The sequence below is a fragment of the Pezoporus wallicus genome, unplaced genomic scaffold (assembly GCF_028554395.1).
Source record: "Pezoporus wallicus isolate ANWC-B61680 ecotype Strahan unplaced genomic scaffold, APGP_CSIRO_Pwel_v1 scaffold_13239, whole genome shotgun sequence".
In the NCBI taxonomy this organism is placed as follows: domain Eukaryota; kingdom Metazoa; phylum Chordata; class Aves; order Psittaciformes; family Psittacidae; genus Pezoporus; species Pezoporus wallicus.
In genome coordinates this window covers 3,944,882-3,964,202 of record NW_026642052.1, presented here as the reverse complement: position 1 = coordinate 3,964,202, position 19,321 = coordinate 3,944,882, and the positions used below count along the sequence as shown (strand labels likewise).

Genomic DNA, 19,321 nt, shown 5'->3' with positions numbered 1-19,321 from the left:
GGACATGTGATTCTGTGCGATAAATTCCTAGAAGAGACAAGTGTTTCTCTTAGTGGGAAAATGTGTAATTCCTCAGGATGATACTCTTTGTGGGTGATTAAGTAGCTTTTTTAACTTGACGCCTGTGGCTTCTTGGAAGTGGTTTGAACTAAACTGGAAGAAAAGCCTGCTACGTCTTCAGAGAGAGCATGGAAGGAGAAAGCTATTCCGCCAAAGTTTGGCTGGCAGATTTTCCTGTATGAGAGTCTGAAATATAATACGTTCAAAAGCAAAATGCGTTTCTTGGCCTTTTCATAGTATAAACACAGCAGCATGTACATTTAAACAATAAGCTGACACAGAAATAACATTTGATTTCCACCTTAAGAGACATCAGACACTTGTGACATTTAGGAGATCCCATAGATGGTACAGTGCTGAATGTGCTGATCCATAAATCAGCATTTAAATTGACAGCCCTTTTAATTTATCAGGCATTTTCCAGCAGGAGATAGGTCTTTCATTTCCCTCTTAATATATGTACTATACGAAGAATTACATAGTCACCTTCTTTACAGACTTGGGAGTCTTAACACCAGAAAGCTTTTCACCAGAGTATTTATGTGTGCTTTTCAAAGTGGCTTTTTTTTAGGTATTTTTTCCTAGCATTTATATATACCTGGAATATGATGTCCTTTGGGGGAACAGAATCTGTTTCACAGCTGAAAAGAAAAAAATAGTTTCATATTTGAATTTGCCTTACACTCTCAAGGATGCAAGTGAGGCAAATGGGAATAAAAGACTAATGAAAATAAGTTTTGAGCATTTTTCCACATAGTCCTTACCTCATGATTTCTTTAGACATCTCTTCTGCCTGGGCAGTGGTTACTGGGAGTAGACTGCTGCAAGAGGGTGAGGTATTTGCTTGGCATACGGCATGTATCACACCCCATCTACAGGCTGTTAGGCAGAAATTGCTTTCCTTCGATTTCCTGAATAATCTGTGTTAAAAATGTCAAGTAGAGCTGCAGAAAAAAGAATGATCTTCCTTGCGTTTAGTCTGCTGTTGCATCTGAGGTCTAACTCAAAATACTTATGGGTTTCATTACCTATAAAAGGCATATTTCTCACCTTTATTGATAGAGAGTAATAGTTCATGTTAGCAGTGCTCCAGAAAGTCTTGTAATGGACTTGTCAGGAAGCAAAGCACTGAGAAGCTTAGAGAGTAAAAAAAGGGTGAGGGCACTTCTGTCCATTTCCACGTCACTGCTTGACATCCAGAAATGTTACTAGCACCTGATTACCAGTTTTGACATGGTGTGCATTTTATCACTTTCTCTTTGGTTTATATTAATTTTTTCATCGTGATTAGAATGACTCTTCAAGAAGCAAGATATTCCTTGAAGCTTTACTTCCCCATTTACCATGCATTTGTTACTGGTGTTACTGGTATTACTGGTTCAGTGCAGGAAACAGAAAGCCTGAGCTCTGTTCCAGACACTGAGTCTGTGCAACAGTGTGATTTTCTCCATTGCATACAACCTGTCTTTGAGCAAAGAAAGGACATTCCCAAAAACTGGAAAGCTTGGAGAAGCATCTGGTGTCTTGACCCAGCATTGAGAGATAGTACAGCACAAAGTCTGACCTTTCCACCTGGCTTGATGAAGTAGTGGTCTCTGTTTTGCTGGTTTTCAGCCGTACACCGGCAGCCTTAAATTAAGATTCCTAGGTTTTTACTGTTGCTTTTGTGCCTGTATATAAGGGAGTTCTAGTATTTCAGAGGTGGAAAATACCCAGTCCTCCCAGCCCACCCAAGTGAGCTGCTGAATAAAGCAAATAATATTCTGTTTATTTCCAGATGATCCTTCCTTACTTGATCATTTTCCTAATGGCCTTGTTGAGACAAAACACTGGTTTGGTATTTGGTCCAAATCTCAATCTTCCTTATTTATCATTCCATCTTAAATGTGTAATAACCCACCTCCTTTCCTCTTTGTTCTCTTATCACTTACACAGCTGATGTACTTCTACTGTAATAGCTGTGTGCTGGAAGGATTTTCTGCTGTTTTCTCAGCTTTCCATTGGTCTCAGGGAGGTGAAGAGGCCTTTTATAAATTCTGCATACAGCTTACCCTAGATGTGCTCAGTGGAAAAGGTGACTCATTCTTTTCCTTTAAAACAAACTACGGTTACCACCAGAGAACTAGGGTATTTTTTCATAAAAAAAGGAGTAAACAACGACTACAGTCCCTGTCTTTGTTATCACTCTGAGTGCCTTTGTGAATAGGATATACTGAGAGCAGCAGAGATGCTAAATTTTGGGTTCTTGGCGGCAATGACATTCACCATTCTAATTGAAAAATCATCTCCTGTTTTCTGTGTCTTGGTGATCTATATCCTCATGCTGTTTGACAGTCAGTGTGCAGACAGGCCCTTCAAGAGCAACTTCTCAGTGAATAACCAGGCCTCAAAAAATTATGGGAAGCCACGTTTGAGCCACAGCCAGTCTCATTGAAAATGAAGATACTTCTAAAAAGTAAAAGGTCATTTTCAGCCCTTCTTTTAACTACTGGAAGAGACATCAAAATACACAATGTGGCAGATCTGCAATGCATATGCAGTGAGGCATGAAACACTAGGAAGCTATATCCACAGAGTTGCTAAAGGTAAATACTGATACAGTTAGTATTACTTCAAGCAAGTATTAGCCATCTTGTTATTATGATACCTGGAGACCTGATAGGCCTTAATTTGACACTTGAAGCATGCAGTCAGAGAAGGCACCATGCTCGGCTGTGGTCTGTGATTTTAATGATTGCCCACTCTCACATCAGTTGAGGTCTGGCTACACTGGTACATCTTGCGGCTCTTTCCAAGAGCAGCCTGATGGGCTCCCTGCCACTGTACAGATTTTGGGCTGTGCTTCTCGTGCTCGGAAGCACTCTTCCCATCTGTCACCTGGTGTTGACTGCATACCCATCCTTCTCAGGCATCCTGCTGAGGAGCATGTGTGCTGGTAAGGTTTTCTTCATAGAGAGGGGTCAATTAGATGTGTTGCTGTGTATACTACAGAGAAGGTGCTATCCAAGAAAGAAGTATGTTTTAAAGCCAAAGGTGATGTGGTTTCTCATGTTCTGCAGTTCCCACGGGAGTTCATTCCGTGCTCACGGATAAAGACTCCTTCCTGCACAGTCACTGCTTCCCAAAGAAAAGACTATCAAATCCAGTAGGAAGGCCCAGTACCACTCCTAATTTTTAACACTAATAATTGTGCAATTACACATTGAATTCTTTGTTACACATAATGATTAGTGAGACGTTGCTGTCTGCAAAAATATAAAATTTATTCCTTTGTGTTCTGAATGAGGCTAGAACATAAATTGAAGCTGTCAGGGGGTCTGAGTGTTATATTTAATTTAGGGGTTTGCATACATCTACAGGCAACCTGCATTTATCCAGCTGCCACTTCATCTAACAGTAATAGAGTTTGTTCCTTAAGAACAATTTCATTTTATGGCTTATTATTCCTTAAATTCTAGCACTAAACAAAATCATAAGTCCATATCTCCAAAAATTTACAGTCTAATAGCAAATCCATCAAAATATTTAAAGATTAAATTCCTTGATCTAAATATCATCCTGAAGGAGCTGTAAACTTGCAGTCCATAAACCTAATAACGCAGTGTCCATCTCTGACTATTAGCACCATGTACTATACACAAAAGTGTGATAGCAGATGATACCTTTATTTTGTTCAGTGAAAATAAAAACTAAATTCTCTACTAGGGAAAAAAAAAAGCACTGCAACCTGCTGATAAGGATGAGTTGATGCAATATTTTTACCCTATTGTTCTTTTTCTCTTGTTCCTCTGTTGTTGCAACTGTAAAATCTGTAGGAGACACAGCCCAAGGTTAATCCAAACCAGTGCAAAGCCCCCCTTTCTTTTAGTGAGCTGTGTTTAAGACTGTGATCAGTGAGAAAACAGTATTTCTTAGTAGAAATATTTTCATTCAGCATGAGTTTGTTTCTTGAAAGAGGGGGGTGGTTGTTTTTAGCAAAATAACATGAAATAAACCCCTGTCACTTAATGTGACTAAAGCCAGAGTGTCTTACAGTTTTACTTTTTTCCCCTGCTTTTAGCTCTGGATGAAGGAATATGCTCTGTCTGCTGTGATGCAAAAGCATCTGTCTGAGAAACAAGAGAAGATTATTCAAGGTGTCACAAGCAGACTAGGATGCCTCAGTGATGAGTAAGCATGGTTTTATCAGTAAGCAATGGGGTAAAACTCCACTACTGCGTGCACAGATAAAAACTTAATCATACAATAGTTAGGGTTGGAAAAGACCTTAAGATCATCTAGTTCCAAACCCCCTACCATGGGCAGGGACACCTCTCACTAAACCATATCACCCATGGCCTCGTCCAGCCTGGTCTTGAGCACTGCCAAGGATGGAGCATTCACAGCCTCCCTGGGCAACCTATTCCAGTGCCTCACCATCCTAACAGGAAAGAATTTCCTCCTTATATCCAATCTAAACTTCCCCTGTTTAGGTTTGAACCTGTTACCCCTTGTCCTGTCACTACAGTCCCTAATGAAGAGTCCCTCTCCAGCATCCCTATAGGCCCCCTTCAGATACTGGAAGGCTGCTGAGGTCTCCACACAGCCTTCTCTTCTCCAGGCTGAACAGCCCCAACTTCCTCAGCCTGTCTTCATACGGGAGGTGCTCCAGTCCCCTGATCATCCTTGTGGCCCTTCTCTGGACTTGTTCCAACAGTTCCATGTCCTTTTTATGTTGAGGACACCAGAACTATACACAATACTCCAGGTGAGGCCTCACAAGAGCAGAGTAGAGGCGCAGGATCACCTCCTTCAACCTGCTGGTCACACTCCTTTTGATGAAGCCAGGATACCATTGGCTTTCTGGGCTGCAAGTGCACACTGAAGCCATCCCATGTTCATTTTCTCATCAACCAACACCCCCAAGTCCTTCTCCACAGGGCTGCTCTGAATCTCTTCTCTGCCCAGCCTGTAGCTGTGCCTGGGATTGCTCCAACCCAGGTGTAGGACCTTGCACTTTGCATGGTTAAACTACATGAGGTTGGCATCAGCCCACCTCACAAGTGTGTCAAAGTCCCTCTGGATGGCATTCCTTCCCTCCAGGGTATCAACCAAACCACACAGCTTGGTGTCATCGGCAAACTTGCTGAGGGCGCACTCAATCCCACTGTCCATGTCAGCGACAAAGATGTTAAACAAGACCGGTCCCAACACCGATCCCTGATGGACACCACTCATTACTGGTCTCCAGCCGGACATTGAGCCATTGACCACAACTCTTTGCGTGCAGCCATCCAGCCAGTTCTTTATCCACCTAGTGGTCCATCCATCAAATCGATGTCTCTCCAATTTAGAGACAAGGATGTCATGTGGGACAGTGTTGAATGCTTTGCACAAATCCAGGTAGATAACATCAACTGCTCTACCCCTGTCCATCAGTTCTGTAGCCCCATCATAGAAGGCCACCAGATTGGTCAGGCAGGATTTCCTGTTAGTGAAGCCATGCTGGCTGTCACCAAGCACCTTGTTGATTTTCATGTGCCTTAGCATGCCTTCCAGGAGAATCTGCTCCAAGATTTTGCCAGGCACAGAGGTGAGACTGACTGGTCTGTAATTCCCAGGTCATCCATTTTCCCCTTCTTGAAAATGGGGGTTATATTTCCCTTTTTCCAGTCATCGGGAACTTCACCTGACTGCCATGATTTCTCAAATATGATGGCCAGTGGCTTAGCAACTTCATCCGTGGATGGATCTCATCAGGACCCATGGACTTGTGCACATTCAGATTTTTAAGGTGGTCTTGAACCAGTTCCTCTCCTACAGTGGGCACAAGGTCTTCATTCTCACAGTCCCTGCATCTGCCTTCCAAGACTTGGGTGGTTTGGTCAGAACCTTTGCCAGTGAAGACTGAAGCAAAGAAGTCATTCAGAACCTCAGCCTTCTCCAAGTCCTGTGTAGCCAGTTCTCCTGAGAGCTTCCTGAGGGGGCCCACGTTGTCCCTAGTCTATTTTTTATTTGCTATGTACCTGTAGAATCCCTTCCTGTTATCCTTAACATCCCTAGCCAAGTTTAATTCTAACTGGGCCTTAGCTTTCCTAACCTGGTCCCTAGCTTCCCGGACAACATCTCTTCCCAGGCTGCCTGCCCTTGCTTCCACTTTTTATAAGCCTCTTTTTTCATTTGAATTTTCCTCAGGAGCTCCTTATCCATCCAAGGAGGTCTCCTGGCCCTCCTGCTGCACTTCCTTCTGGTTGGGATGCAACACTCCTGGGCTTGTAGCAGGTGATCCTTGAATATCAACCAAGATTTTTGGGCCCCCCTGCCCTCTAGGGCTGTATCCCATGGAACCTTCCTAAGCAGGTTCCTGAAGAGGCCAAAGTCTGCTCTTTTGAAGTCCAGGGCAGTGAGCTTGCTGCACGCTCTTCTCACTGTCCTGAGGATCTCAAATTTGACCATCTTGTGATCGCTGCATCCAAGGCTGTCCTGGAGCATCACATTTCCAACAAGCCCTTCCCTGTTGGTGAGCACGAGGTCAAGCATGGCACCTCTCCTTATTGGCTCCTCTGTTACTTGCAGAAGAAAAAAATACTTCTGTACATTACATTGTGGGAAGCAGTTTTGAGGATTGTGAGCATCTTCAGGCAGAGAGGCAGTTACTGTAGTTTTTTGTCTGAGTATGAAAAACAAATAGATACAGATACAAATACAACTTCTGCTAAGTAGAAAAAATAGTCTTTTGTGATTTCTAAAGTGAAGTGGTGTGCTTTCTCTGTATCTCCTCCTGTGTGAGTGATTTCTCATCTTGAGCCAACCTCTCTTTGCACTCTGTATTTCACATTGGAGTTCATATGTAATCGGCGAGGAGAAGCAGACAGGCCAACCCAATATGGGTGATAAGCAAACTTCTACTTTATTTGTGGCGCACTTCACTTATATCCACGTGGTGTTTAGCCACGCCTACTAGTCAGAACAGGATTGGTCAGTTCTACACAGCTTCCTTCACATTCTCCTCTCACATCCGGTATCCGGTTACCTGTGAGGCCTACCCCTTGCCTTGCTCGCACAAGGCCTCTAAGGCTCCATGGCCTTGCTCTTAGAGCCATTCTGCAACATTCATAGAATCATAGAATCGTTAGGGTTGGAAAGGACCTTAAGATCATCTAGTTCCAACCCCCCTGCCATGGGCAGGGACACCTCACACTAAACCATGTCACCCAAGGCCTCGTCCAACCTGGCCTTGAACACTGCCAAGAATGGAGCATTCACAGCCTCCCTGGGCAACCCATTCCAGTGCCTCACCACCCTAACAGGAAAGAATTTCCTCCTTATATCCAATCTAAACTTCCCCTGTTTAAGTTTTAACCCATTACCCCTCGTCCTATCACTACAGTCTCTAATGAAGAGTCCCTCCCCAGCATCCCTATAGGCCCCCTTCAGATCCTGGAAGGCTGCTATGAGGTCTCCATGCAGCCTTCTCTTCTCCAGGCTGAACAGCCCCAACTTCCTCAGCCTGTCTTCATACAGGAGGTGCTCCAGTCCCCTGATCATCCTCGTGGCCCTTCTCTGGACTTGTTCCAACAGTTCCATGTCCTTTTTATGTTGAGGACACCAGAACTGCACACAATACTCCAAGTGAGGTTTCACAAGAGCAGAGTAGAGGGGCAGGATCACCTCCTTCGACCTGCTGGTCATGCTCCTTAAATTGGATATTCTTAAAGATAGAATGTTCAATCCAGCACCATTCAGCTCTACCTTTGCTTTCTGCTACTACAGTATCACTGACCATTGCTTTGTATGATAATAACTCCTCTCTTGGTATCTGTATTCAGCAAGGAAACTGTTAGTTTTGTCTCATCTTTGTACAGCTAAAACATCTCTTTGATAGAAGTATTTCTCAAGAAAACACAATTCTGTGTTATCCCCCTTGCTCTGATTAAGATCAAATATCTTCATATACCATGGTCTTCACATTATCAGAGATCAAATCATTTGAAGACTTGTCTCTTTGGAATATTGTTGTTACTGCCATTGCATTCCTTTATTTTGGATCTACTTTTCAGTTAAACCTTACATTTTCACATTCTTTGACTTCTGTGTTTCCTAACATATATCTAGAGAGCTCACAATGCCTTATAACTTACACATACATGCAAGTTAGATCAGGTACAATGTCATCCCAAATGATGTTGACACAGAGATTTCAGTCAGCTGGTCCAGCCTCAAAATTTGCTCTCCTGTTTAGAATTCACCACAAACTTACTTCAGCCATGTCTGCCCTGCCAGCTAACATTAGCCTCTTAGATGTATCCTCATAGTGTACCTGCTTGTTAATCCAAGATATGCTGATCCTCATTTTCTTGACATAACTTTCCTGTAGTTCTGTTTACATTCTCCTTTCATCTTATGTCAATTATCTTACTAAAAAAAACTTTTATTATGTAATTATAGATCACTGTTTATCTATTTTCTTTCTATTTAGTTTAACTTCAGTGTGACAGAGCTAGAAGTCTATCACAGCAATACCCATTCTTTACACCTGATCAGCTTTCCAAGGCATGCTTTGTATGAGAAGACCTTATTCAGGGTGAATAGTAATCCCTGTGATATTTAAGCAGTGGCTTTGCTCCACACAGGTGTGCCAAATCACAAGCAGCTTAGCTGGTTGATTTTTAATGGTCCTTTTTACAGGTCTGTTAACTATATACTGCAAAAACACCAACTTCTGCTGCGTTCAGTACTCAGAAGGCTAACCCTCCGAAGAGTTGGAATGGCATCCCTGGCCCGTATGAGACTGTCCAGAAAGAAGAGCTTGCTTCAGGAACTAAGACAGCAACATATCCTTCAGAAGGGATCCTCCCCCTGCCAAGATGAGGACCAGTGGCAGTTACAGAAGGCACTGGTAGGCACAGTGTCTGGGTGTTTTTTATCTGAGGTTCTTCTATGCAATGATGCCTGGCATATATATATACTTATATATATATAAAAATTATATATATATATGTAAAAGAAAATATTCTCTGTCAAAAATGAACCAACTACTGGCATAGGAGGTAAGCGAGTGTGCCTGGTTTAATTTGGGCAGACGTTTTAAATTCCCTGATAGTTTTATCTATTGATTAGCTATGTGGTATGTGTTATCTTGGTAAGCTTACTTAGCTGTTTATTTTATATGAAAACATTATTGAAAGAAGACATGCCAATGTGTATAAAGGACTTCTACCCAAGTTACTGCTTCAGGGTAAGATAAGCTCATACTTACTCTGCTAGGGATCTTAATACACAATTGACAAGTTCTTCCTTGAGCATCAGAAGAAATTCTTCCCTCCACCAGACCTAGCAAATATTTCTATACTGTCATAAGTTTTCATTCCTTTTTTTTATCTTCTCTGCCCATGAGTTGCTCAGCCTCCATTCCCTGACATCCTTCAAAATAATTTGGCTCCTGTAGGTCAAGGAGGTGGGAGAAAGTTCAAGGGATTTTGAGACTTCACAGGTCTCAAAATCTCAGGTATTCCACAGATTGCTTTCAAATCTGCTTGTTTCAGATCTGTTTTTTAGGGTTAATCCATTAATTGTTATTAGTTATTTACTTACTGTATTGCAGATTTACTTAAAACAGCACCAAATTTCAGATTTCAGCCTCAGAAGACCTTCCTAACAGGTGTCCATGATAGCCCCTGTCCAAGACCACTGCTGCTGTATGTAGGAGTTTAACTCATCCAGCATCTTGCAGCTTCGTGCTCCATGCTGACACTGTGTAATTAGCTGAGAGATAATATTTTGTGCTGACTAATTTTGATTTGTGTAATATAAACCCTAGTTCTCCACTTGGCAAAGAAATAAGGAAATCCTCTCTGCTACCATTTTCATATTTGGTACTTACATTGAAGTAGTTGGTGTTAAGTGTGAAAATCTCAAAACGTCATTAACCTTCCATAGAAATAGAATAGAAAATAACAAAATACAAATGCATATGACTGCATTCCTCTTGTTAAATGCTTTCCACTACTCCCTCTCACTTAGTACCCACAGGGATGTTAATTGATGCAATCACCGTGTTCCCTAACAAAAATGAAATGTCCCCAGGTATTACTGTTCCTTTAGCCTCTCTCCATTACAGCCTCTTTCCAAGCCTGTCTAAAACCCATTTCACAAGGAAGTGCCTAAAAGTACACCTGGAAGATCCTTGCTGCCAAAGAAGTAGGGGATAGGCATGGAATTGTGAAAAGTCAGAGAGAAAAAACCTTTTATGAACAGCCTCCAAAACTAGAAGCAATGTGTAAGGAGTTAAGCAAAAGGTTAATGTACAAACACTCAATGAGAATTTAGATAAACCATATTGTCTGAACTAAACTTAATTTTAGCTTGCGCCAGTTTTAGTCTGGTAGACAGTGTCATGTCAATCTATTGATTTCATTTAAAACATGAAACAGCACTAAAGAATCCTAGCTTGGACATAATAACATGACATTGGGTCTTTTAGAAGAGAAATGGTTCAATGGCATTCCAACTGTCTAAAAAACAAACCCCAGCAAAAACATGTATCTGAGTTATAAATAAAGCCGTGTGAGAGTAACCCAGCATTAGTAGGGACCTCATTATTTCCTCAAATGAAAGTGGGCAGAGCAGGTTCTTTTTCTACTTTCATTTCTTATTTCCAAGAGGGAATCAGAGGTACTTAAATGAGAATATTAACATAAGAGGGACATCAGCAATTCAATAGAAGGCAATCTATGGAAGATTAATACAGGTAAGGAAGACAGAACAGATCAAGCTGGGGAGTATATACTGTTGTCTGCTAAAGAGAGTTCAGAGGGAAAATGTATTTAAAAAGAAGTGTAATAAATGGTGGTGAGCATGGTCCAAAGATCTCAAGAGACTGGAACTCTTCAGCCTAAAAAAGAGGTGTCTTGTGGAATATCATAGGTTTTAAAACTGGCATAAAATATATGAATAGGGAAGAATTTTTCACTTCTTTCTAATTTCTTGTCACTAATAAAAGAAGAAAGCACTGAGCAAAGCTATTAGATGACAGGTTCAAAATTAAGAAATACGTAGTTAAGCTGTAGAACTCATCACCACAGGATGCTGTAGATGCCAAGAGTACATATGGTTTCCAAGTGCTATTAAGCACATAAGGGCTGTAGACCAACTTTTTTCAGCTAGACCACACAAACTACAAGTATTCCAGGTGCATAATTGTATACTTGCCTTATTCCTGTGCACTTTATTGAGGCATCCTTACTGGACTCAGGGTATCTGACATAGATTGTTCATGTTTTCAGTAGAAATTCAACAGTACAGTTTACAAAGATGGGAATACATCACTTGGAAATCACTAATGGGACAGGATGCATCTGTAATTGTATGTATCGGTACAGGAGAGTTTCATTGCAAAGACAAATATCTTAAATTACCGTAGATAAACTTCTGCTGGAAATGAGATTATTCTAAGTATTAAAACAGTAGCATTCTGGATTGAGGTAGGACTTTCTTTTAAAATGAAAGTGACTAAACTTATCAACATATTTAAACAGAGCTGCTGTCTTCTTGTCTGATTACCAGGAGTCCCACATTCTGGAAGAGGAGGAGAAGCTTGAGGAAGAAACACAGGAAACCCATTTAGAATTTCAACAGCAGCTGGTCACAGAAATCCAAGAAGCTCTTCAATTTCTTCAGCAGCACATGGAGCAGGTGATTGGGCAGACACTGCTGCAGCATGCCCGACGGGAAGCTAGAAAAAAGAGTTCCAATGATGGACAGGACTTCAAGGTAAGGAAATGTTCAAAAGCAGTTTTCCAAACAAAACAAGTGCTACTTCACTAAAATGGAAGGCAGTTTCTTTTACGCATTGCCCTATGCCTAAAAGTATCAGTAGGAGGCCATTATAATCTGTGTTAAAATTGAAGATAACCTTGCAAATTATTTACGAACACTTTAAAAGTACATTTTTTTTCTAGTCACTTGCTGTAGCAGCCAAAAGAGCCCTGGAACATAAGAAAAATTGAGAGAGTTCTTGATTTACAGAGAATGACAAAAATGAGGAAGAAGTGGAGATAGTTATCTACTGATGAAGGTTCTATGTTTAATCAATAGTATTTGTATATTAACATCTTAATATTAATTCATAGATAAATAATCAAATAAAAAAAAAAAACCTTGCTTCATAGGTTAATAAAATTGTTCCAAAGTAAATATTTGGATTTTCTGTATAATGGAAAGTTGTAGTACTTTCACATGTACTGATTTAGTTTGCTGGCAGTCAGGTTGACAGGCAAAATCGGATATAAAGATTGAACAGATAGAGAATGTTCCCTTCCCAGGTGGAGGTGAGGCACATTATAAGGATTTTACTATACTTTTTCATGTTGAAATATTCAATGGATCAATAGAAATAGCTGTTTTCCAGCATCTCAGTCTGCCACATTTTCAAAGCACAAAATACACAATTTTATGTGCACATGCAAAATTAGATGGGGTCTTCAGTTTTAGACATACCAGAGCACTTCAGTTTTGGACTTAGAAAATTAATTGTGACTTGTACTGTGTAATGCAGGAGAGACTGGTGGAAGCTGCTGTAGAAAGTGTGTATGGGACCAGCAATAATATCGATAGACTGGTGCAAAGCTACTATCAGGAATTAGGAAAAATCACAGAAGGCTATGAAGAGAAAAAGCTTCAGCTATTGAAATCCTTACAAGGTATGTATGATATTGAGAACTGTAAGATAATTCTGCTTTTTAAACAGATAAACTAATGTTCTTACCATTACAGAAAGAACAGAAATCTGTTATTTAAGCAACAAAGCAAAATGAATATGTAGGTCCATTTCCATCTTTGAAAGAGTAGCGGTAGAATTGGTTTTAGTTATAATTACGTGAAATACAGTCATAGATTTGGGACCCTGTTACTCAAAGTTTGATACAGACACACAGAGAACAATGAGGAAGCATTGGAGGTTATAGTTTAACTACAAACTCTGGCTCAGCAAGCCAAGGTCAGAGATCCCACCATCATCACAACTACCAGCAGTTGATTTTCTGGTGGTCTAAACCTCAACATAGGGCAGAAGAATTTAGAAAGCACACTTGTACAAGTGTCAGATTGTACAGCTAATGTCAACCGTAAACATTGTTCAACTTTCATGTTAATATATGCAAGTAAAATTAATCAATCTAATATTCATAGGGGGAAGAGAGAGGGTATATGACAGGCACCTATGATCCATTCCCTAGAAGGGAGGAGATCTGGTTTGCAATCCCTGCTTCCATGTTAGAAACCGTAAACATAATTGTCAGACAGTCTGCTTCCTCTGAGGCGATCACCCTCAGCTTTGTGGAGCAGATTCTTCTATTTATTCCTTTTTTTTGGCTCAGTGAAATGTTGTTGTCTCTCAAACTGAGGAATTGTGTTAGAGGAGACACCAAAAAGCTGAGCACGTCCATCCTGGAACACTCTATGAGATACTTCATTGTTTCTTAGCTGTCAATCGTGACTGTTGTGAAACTGCTGAAAAGATTCATCAACTGCTCAATCTGACATAAATACAGGCAGTTTCTCGTGGAATCATTTCTAGTTGCTCAATCCCTTTAGGAGAGGAGAACAAAAGCAAGCTGTGATTATTTATTTCTTTTGTATAGACACTTTCCCTTCCCCAGGATAAAGGCTGTTGGTGTTAAATGAAGTTAGCGAGTTAGCAAAACGGCAGTAGTTTCAGAGGCTGAGGATCTGAGACACACAGAATCTTGGGTTTGTTTTTTTTTTTCTAGAACTAGGGTAGCAATTTTAAATAGAAAAGATTCTTTAACCACAGAAAAGTTTTTAAAGAGGAACAGGTGTACCCACTCAAGGATGAGATCCAGAGATGAGATGGGAGGAAGGATTTGTGAGCCCCAGTGGTATCTAGTATGCTCACTGGTTGTAAGATAGAACCAATCTGTTCTGTACTGCACTGTTGTGAATCTTGAAGACTTTAATATTGGAAGCTGAAGTTCTAGGGTAAAGCAAAATCTGTGCGGGGAATTAATGACAATCTGTATTTTAGCATTGGGAGCTAGCAAGGCAGTCAGTTACTTGAGTTCTCACAAAGTTCCTCTGAAGAACTATTTGGCCCTGACTACAGTGTCTAAAATCCCCTTGATTTGAGTTCCTTTAAACAGGAATTAAACTTTGACCAGAGTGCTTCAATGATCCGAGCTGAGATGGATGTCATTACACACCAGTGTTCTGCTCCATCATTCTTTTTTAAGATTGTTCTCAATTGGTCTCTCAGTTAGGTGGTGAGACTAGAATACCAGTCACTAGAACCACAGTTGGCTTTCTGATGATTGCTCATTTAGATTATTTTTTCTCCTATAGTTTGTGTGCATATATTATTATTTCAGTGTATTGGTGTTCCATGAACTACAAGGAAGAAAATAGCATGTGTAAGAAGAACATATTCTCTTTTCAACTGAAGAAAAAGAAAATTCTGCTGCTTCAATGTAAGCCTACAGGCTTACAGGATGAAAGTACTTATGTTGGTAATCAAAGCCAGAGTGTTTTAGATTTGGGTGGCCAGAGAGAAAACCAGCTGAAATTCACAGATCAAACAGACTGCACAGTGAAAAAATACTTCAAACCCACATGTACATAGTGTAGCATGGCTGAGATTTTCAGGATCAACAGATAACTGCTTCAGCTTTGTTGGTGCTTTCTACATTAGGAGTGAGCACTACTGTCTAATAAAGGACTTTGATGCTTTAGTACATCTAACTCCTTCTTTAACCCAAGTCCAAATTTGTGATGTAGAGCTCCACTCCTTTTCTCATTTCAGCTCTGTATTGGCACCAGAAGCACTTAAATTTCTCTCTGTGATTCTTAATGGCCTGGAGCTCTGCTCCAGGGGAGAGCCAGGACACTGTAAATCCTGCCAACCAGTCAAATACTTTCCATCCAAGCTCAACCAGGAGGTATAACATCCATGTTTCTTCCTCTTTAGAAGGGGCTGATCTGTTAGGTGATCTCCAAGTAGGACTACCACACTGAGAGTGTGATCCTCCTCACAAAATACTCTCATAACTTCTCTCTCTGAAACACAAGATGGAAAGAGCACTGTTGGCAATAGAGCCACTGTACTGCATAAATGACATAGTAGATGTGATAGCCTGGGATTGGAATGGCCACATAGGAAATTTCTAATGTACTTCATTCAGTGATAGCTAAATGGGAGTAAGGAGCACTCTGCCAGTGACTGTGCTTAATGTCAGGCTAGATTTTGCTTCTTTGGGCAGCCTTTGACCTAGTAAATCTGAATTTATGGTCTTTCTGGCGCAGTCACAGGAAAAAAGGTGAAGAACACCTCACCTCCTCCAGCCAGCCCAACCCAGCCCAGAGCATGTTCAGTAACTGCTCCCTTGTGGTGCCTTTGGTAGGAAAGGTACACCTGGTCAGCCTCTCTGAGTGTTAGGAAAAGGCCGGATACTCCTTAAGTGAATGTTGTGTATCCCAATCTGTTATGTACCTATCTACACCACTCCTTCTGTGTTATATTTAAAAGCAGTGGTACAAGGAAACTGGTCCTGTTTGACAGACGTGCTCCAAGCCTTGCTACCAGGCAGAACTTCGGGAGCAAGACTCCAGAACCTGGTCAGCAGATAAGCACCAAGTTACTTGCAGAGTATGAGCATATGACAAAGTACCCCAAATGCTTTACCATCAAATGAGGGGCCATCTAGTGAAGTTAGGCATTCCCAGGACTGAGACGTCCAAGTGGAGGTTTTCTTTATATTGCATTTTTTCATTTAGGTATCACAGTTCTTGCTTAAGGCATCAAGGACTTCTCATAAAATTTCTGCTTTGAATTCCATGTTAATAAGTTAACCTATTAGAAGTAGATAATAATAGGAATTCAGTGACATCTCAGGTAAATGATGCACAAACTCTTTGTGCAATAAATCACAGTGGCAGAGCAAGAGTGTGTAAAAAGTGCTCAATATCTCTGAGGAGCAGTAACTTTGAAAGACTACCTAGAACAGGGATTAGTTTGTGCTGATGCAAAATGTAAATTGTAAGTTTGCTACAAGTCAGTGTTTGTAATTTTGAGCAGAAGATTTACAAAAACATTATTTCAGTAGAAAGAAGTGAAAGGAACAGACTTAAGAAGAAACAAGAAAGTGAACTAGCATTGAAAGAAAAGCAGACCAAAGGCCTCTTGAGTGTATCATCCGCAGTCCATCAAAGGTAAGAGCAGGCAGCAGCACTGCTGACTATTTAAATGTGAGTGTTTGCAGATCTGCATAAATGTCTAGCTGAATAAATGTCTTGGGTTTGCATTTTATATTTGTCTTTGATGGAAAACAAATATCTGTTGCCAAATTGCGTCTGCCCTTTGATCTTGAGAATTACTTTCTTATTAAATAAACTTTTTGATGCTCATTAATTACAGACTGAAGAACTATACATAGACAGTTTGAAAAGAGAGAATGAAAACCACTGCCAAAACACATGCCAAATTTTAAAAGAAATGTAACATAAATGGAAGATGGGAACCAATGCTGTCTAATTCATTGCGATCCATCCTTTCTGCTTTGAACATCAAAAGTGTTTGTTAGTTTGCTGTTGAGTAAACATACACCATAATGAAGAGAAAATGTTTGAAGCATAAATAATACTTCAAATGGCAAGTAAGAGTTCAGTAAATGCCTTGGACAATCAAGATTACTTGCACTAAATTTAGAGAAAAATCCCTCAAATGTTAATTAAATAAAAATCACATTTAATTCATTACTGATTTTATGAAACATAGAATCCAGACAAAAAGCAGTGCCATTCCAAAGGAGTAAGTTGTCATAAAGAGCTGCATGACATGGTGTGCACATGATATATTTTTGTAATAATTTTATTTATTTACTCTTGGTTTCTTACCCAAAACAAAACACCAACTGCAGTTTTGACATTGTAAAGAGGTTAATTCTTTTTTTAGACATTCTGTTACTTCTAAATTGAAATAAGTCATTGCCCACTTTCTGTTTTTCATTCTTGTTTGAATTGGTATAGAGATGGATTCATGTAATAAAGGGCTTTATAAAAGACCTGTTAATTATCCATTATAAAATTTATCATTTATTCTGACATAGAAATTCACCTTCAGCGGTTGTCTCGGGTTTTTTCTGCCATAATCCATTCTAGTGTCTTAAAATACAATCAAATTTGCCTTCATGCAAGCAGAAGTATGGTATTGAAGAATGTAACTATTCAGTATCTAAGCTGGCCTCATAACCATAAGTAACAGCAAACCCATCTTCCTGTTGTCATTATGATTTCTTTTACAGTCAAATCCCAGTCCTGTGTAAATTAATGACAAAATTTCCATTAATTTGTCTAACTTCTGATAAACTCAGCATTGTTTTATTTCCTTTTGCTCTTGGTGCAGGGTTATGAGTGTGAGCTCAAAAAACAGATTTTGCAAGCTAACCTTCTCTGAGCATTGGCCAGTACAATAGCAACTGCAGTATGCGTACATGTCAGAAACCATTTGTGTTATCTCCTTCCCTGAGGAATGTGATGGGTGATTGACAGCATTGCTTCAAGGTAGATCAGGCAAGAGAACAGAAGAAATACAGGTTCAGCGAAGTTGCAGCCATTCAGGCTCTACTGTTATTAATCTTTAACCAGCAAAGTAAAACAAGCAAAGAATATAGCTGTTAATGTTCTCAATTGCCAAATTTTGAATTACCACATTTGTGGCTCATTCTCAATCTGGTGCTGAAAAGCCCCAGATGAAATGCCTAATTCTTAATCCCTTATCCTCACACCTGATCTTCTAACAGCTTGTCTCTTTGGCAAGCAGACAGTAAAGCTGGCTTTAGAAACATACAATGGTTTCAAAAGCAGACTTTAAAACCATTAGAGGTGAACTTCAGCTCCCAAAGTCCAGGAATGGACAGCCCAAATTCCTGCTTCAATTCCTACCTCTGAAAGGAGCTTTTATTTTATGGAGAGACGGGTCATTAAAATAAGTGAAATCTGTCTAAAAATCTAGCGCAGAACTTTTTGTCCAAGCAGAAGCTGGATGGACTGATACTGTTAAAGAGCCTTTCTCTCTACAAAACCTTCTAAATACACTTTGTCAGGACTGTATTCCTCATTTGAACTGAACATCAGTACTTTTAAATTTCTCTTGACCAGGATGGTGCTACAGCAAAAGAAGGTTTTGGCTCAATTTGAACTGCAGCAGCAAATTCGTCTGGAGTCTCTGAGACAGAAGCTGCTGGGATTGCATCACCTAGAAACTGAGTTGGAGAATCAGCTAAAGGTAAATCAGGGTAAAATGACTTACGGATCTGAAGCCGTCCATGGCAAAGCATTAGAGAGGTTGTAAGGATCTCTTTGCTGTCCTAGTTGAAATCAGAGCTAAGATTCACCACTGTCTTTTAGGAAATGCTTCCCTGATGGTAGCCATATTGTTTCCTGTGTTTCTGCAATGACATGTGCCTTTTTTTGACATGCCACATGTAGAATAACATAACCCAGAATCAAGCTGTGTTGTGTTAAATGACTTCTGGTTTATCCTTGTGTGCAGGAAGCAGAGCAGGACTTTGTGAGGGAGTTGGCTGTGCTGGCCCGAGTTCCAGTGGCTGTGAAGAAGAAGCCTTCCAAAAGGAGCAAGGCAGTAGGTTGGTACAATCCTGAATTGTTTAAAAAAAACCCCACATCATTCCACATGTTAGTGTGTATTTTGCAATAAAATACAATGGAGTTTCAGGAAAGATCTTTTGTCAGTGCCATTTCCCTAATCCAGGTGTAGAAAAGTAAGCCAGCCCTCCAAGATCACCCAGCTTGCTAGTAGCACAGCCACAAATAAGCATCACCATTCCTTACTCCTGTAACCAGTCAGTCACTTTGTGTTCACTGAGATAAGGTTTTACCTTACTCAAACCAAAATTACTTTTTATGTCTGTATAATGTTCTTTAGAAACAGCTCTGTTCACCTCAACAACAGTCTTTTGGTGGACAGCAGAGCTTAATCACGCAGAGTTTTCCACCAGAGGGATGACTCACCAGAGTCATCCTTCTGGTAGAATGGAAGAATCACCTTCCCACACACATACTCAAAAGTAAAATCTTACTGAATCAGGAAACTTGAAGTATTTATATGAGTTCACTGCAGTTTTAACAATTTAGACTAATTCATTGCTCAAGAGATACTTAGAAACAAATTGTCAGCATAGCGGTTGTGTTTCCTGGTCCACATTTGGGGTGGAGCACACAAATTCTCATCCTTTGAGTCATGCAGTCCTCC

General features: G+C 40.3%; 1 protein-coding gene across 4 annotated transcripts in view; it reads left to right on the top strand.

The window, feature by feature from the left end:
* Window positions 1–19,321, top strand: part of EVC (EvC ciliary complex subunit 1) — a 59,008-nt gene that overhangs the window by 37,348 nt on the left and 2,339 nt on the right. For 2 of the 4 annotated variants that reach the window (XM_057426594.1, XM_057426592.1), the window contains 7 exons: window positions 4,121–4,230; window positions 8,728–8,938; window positions 11,605–11,811; window positions 12,596–12,740; window positions 16,152–16,260; window positions 18,208–18,334; window positions 18,602–18,695. In XM_057426594.1, the coding sequence (XP_057282577.1) occupies window positions 4,121–4,230; window positions 8,728–8,938; window positions 11,605–11,811; window positions 12,596–12,740; window positions 16,152–16,260; window positions 18,208–18,334; window positions 18,602–18,695 (1,003 nt within the window). Of the gene's footprint in view, window positions 1–4,120; window positions 4,231–8,727; window positions 8,939–11,604; window positions 11,812–12,595; window positions 12,741–14,854; window positions 14,991–16,151; window positions 16,266–18,207; window positions 18,335–18,601; window positions 18,696–19,321 lie in introns of those variants that run through there. The other 2 variants (XM_057426593.1, XR_008974578.1) reach the window with 2 other exon arrangements.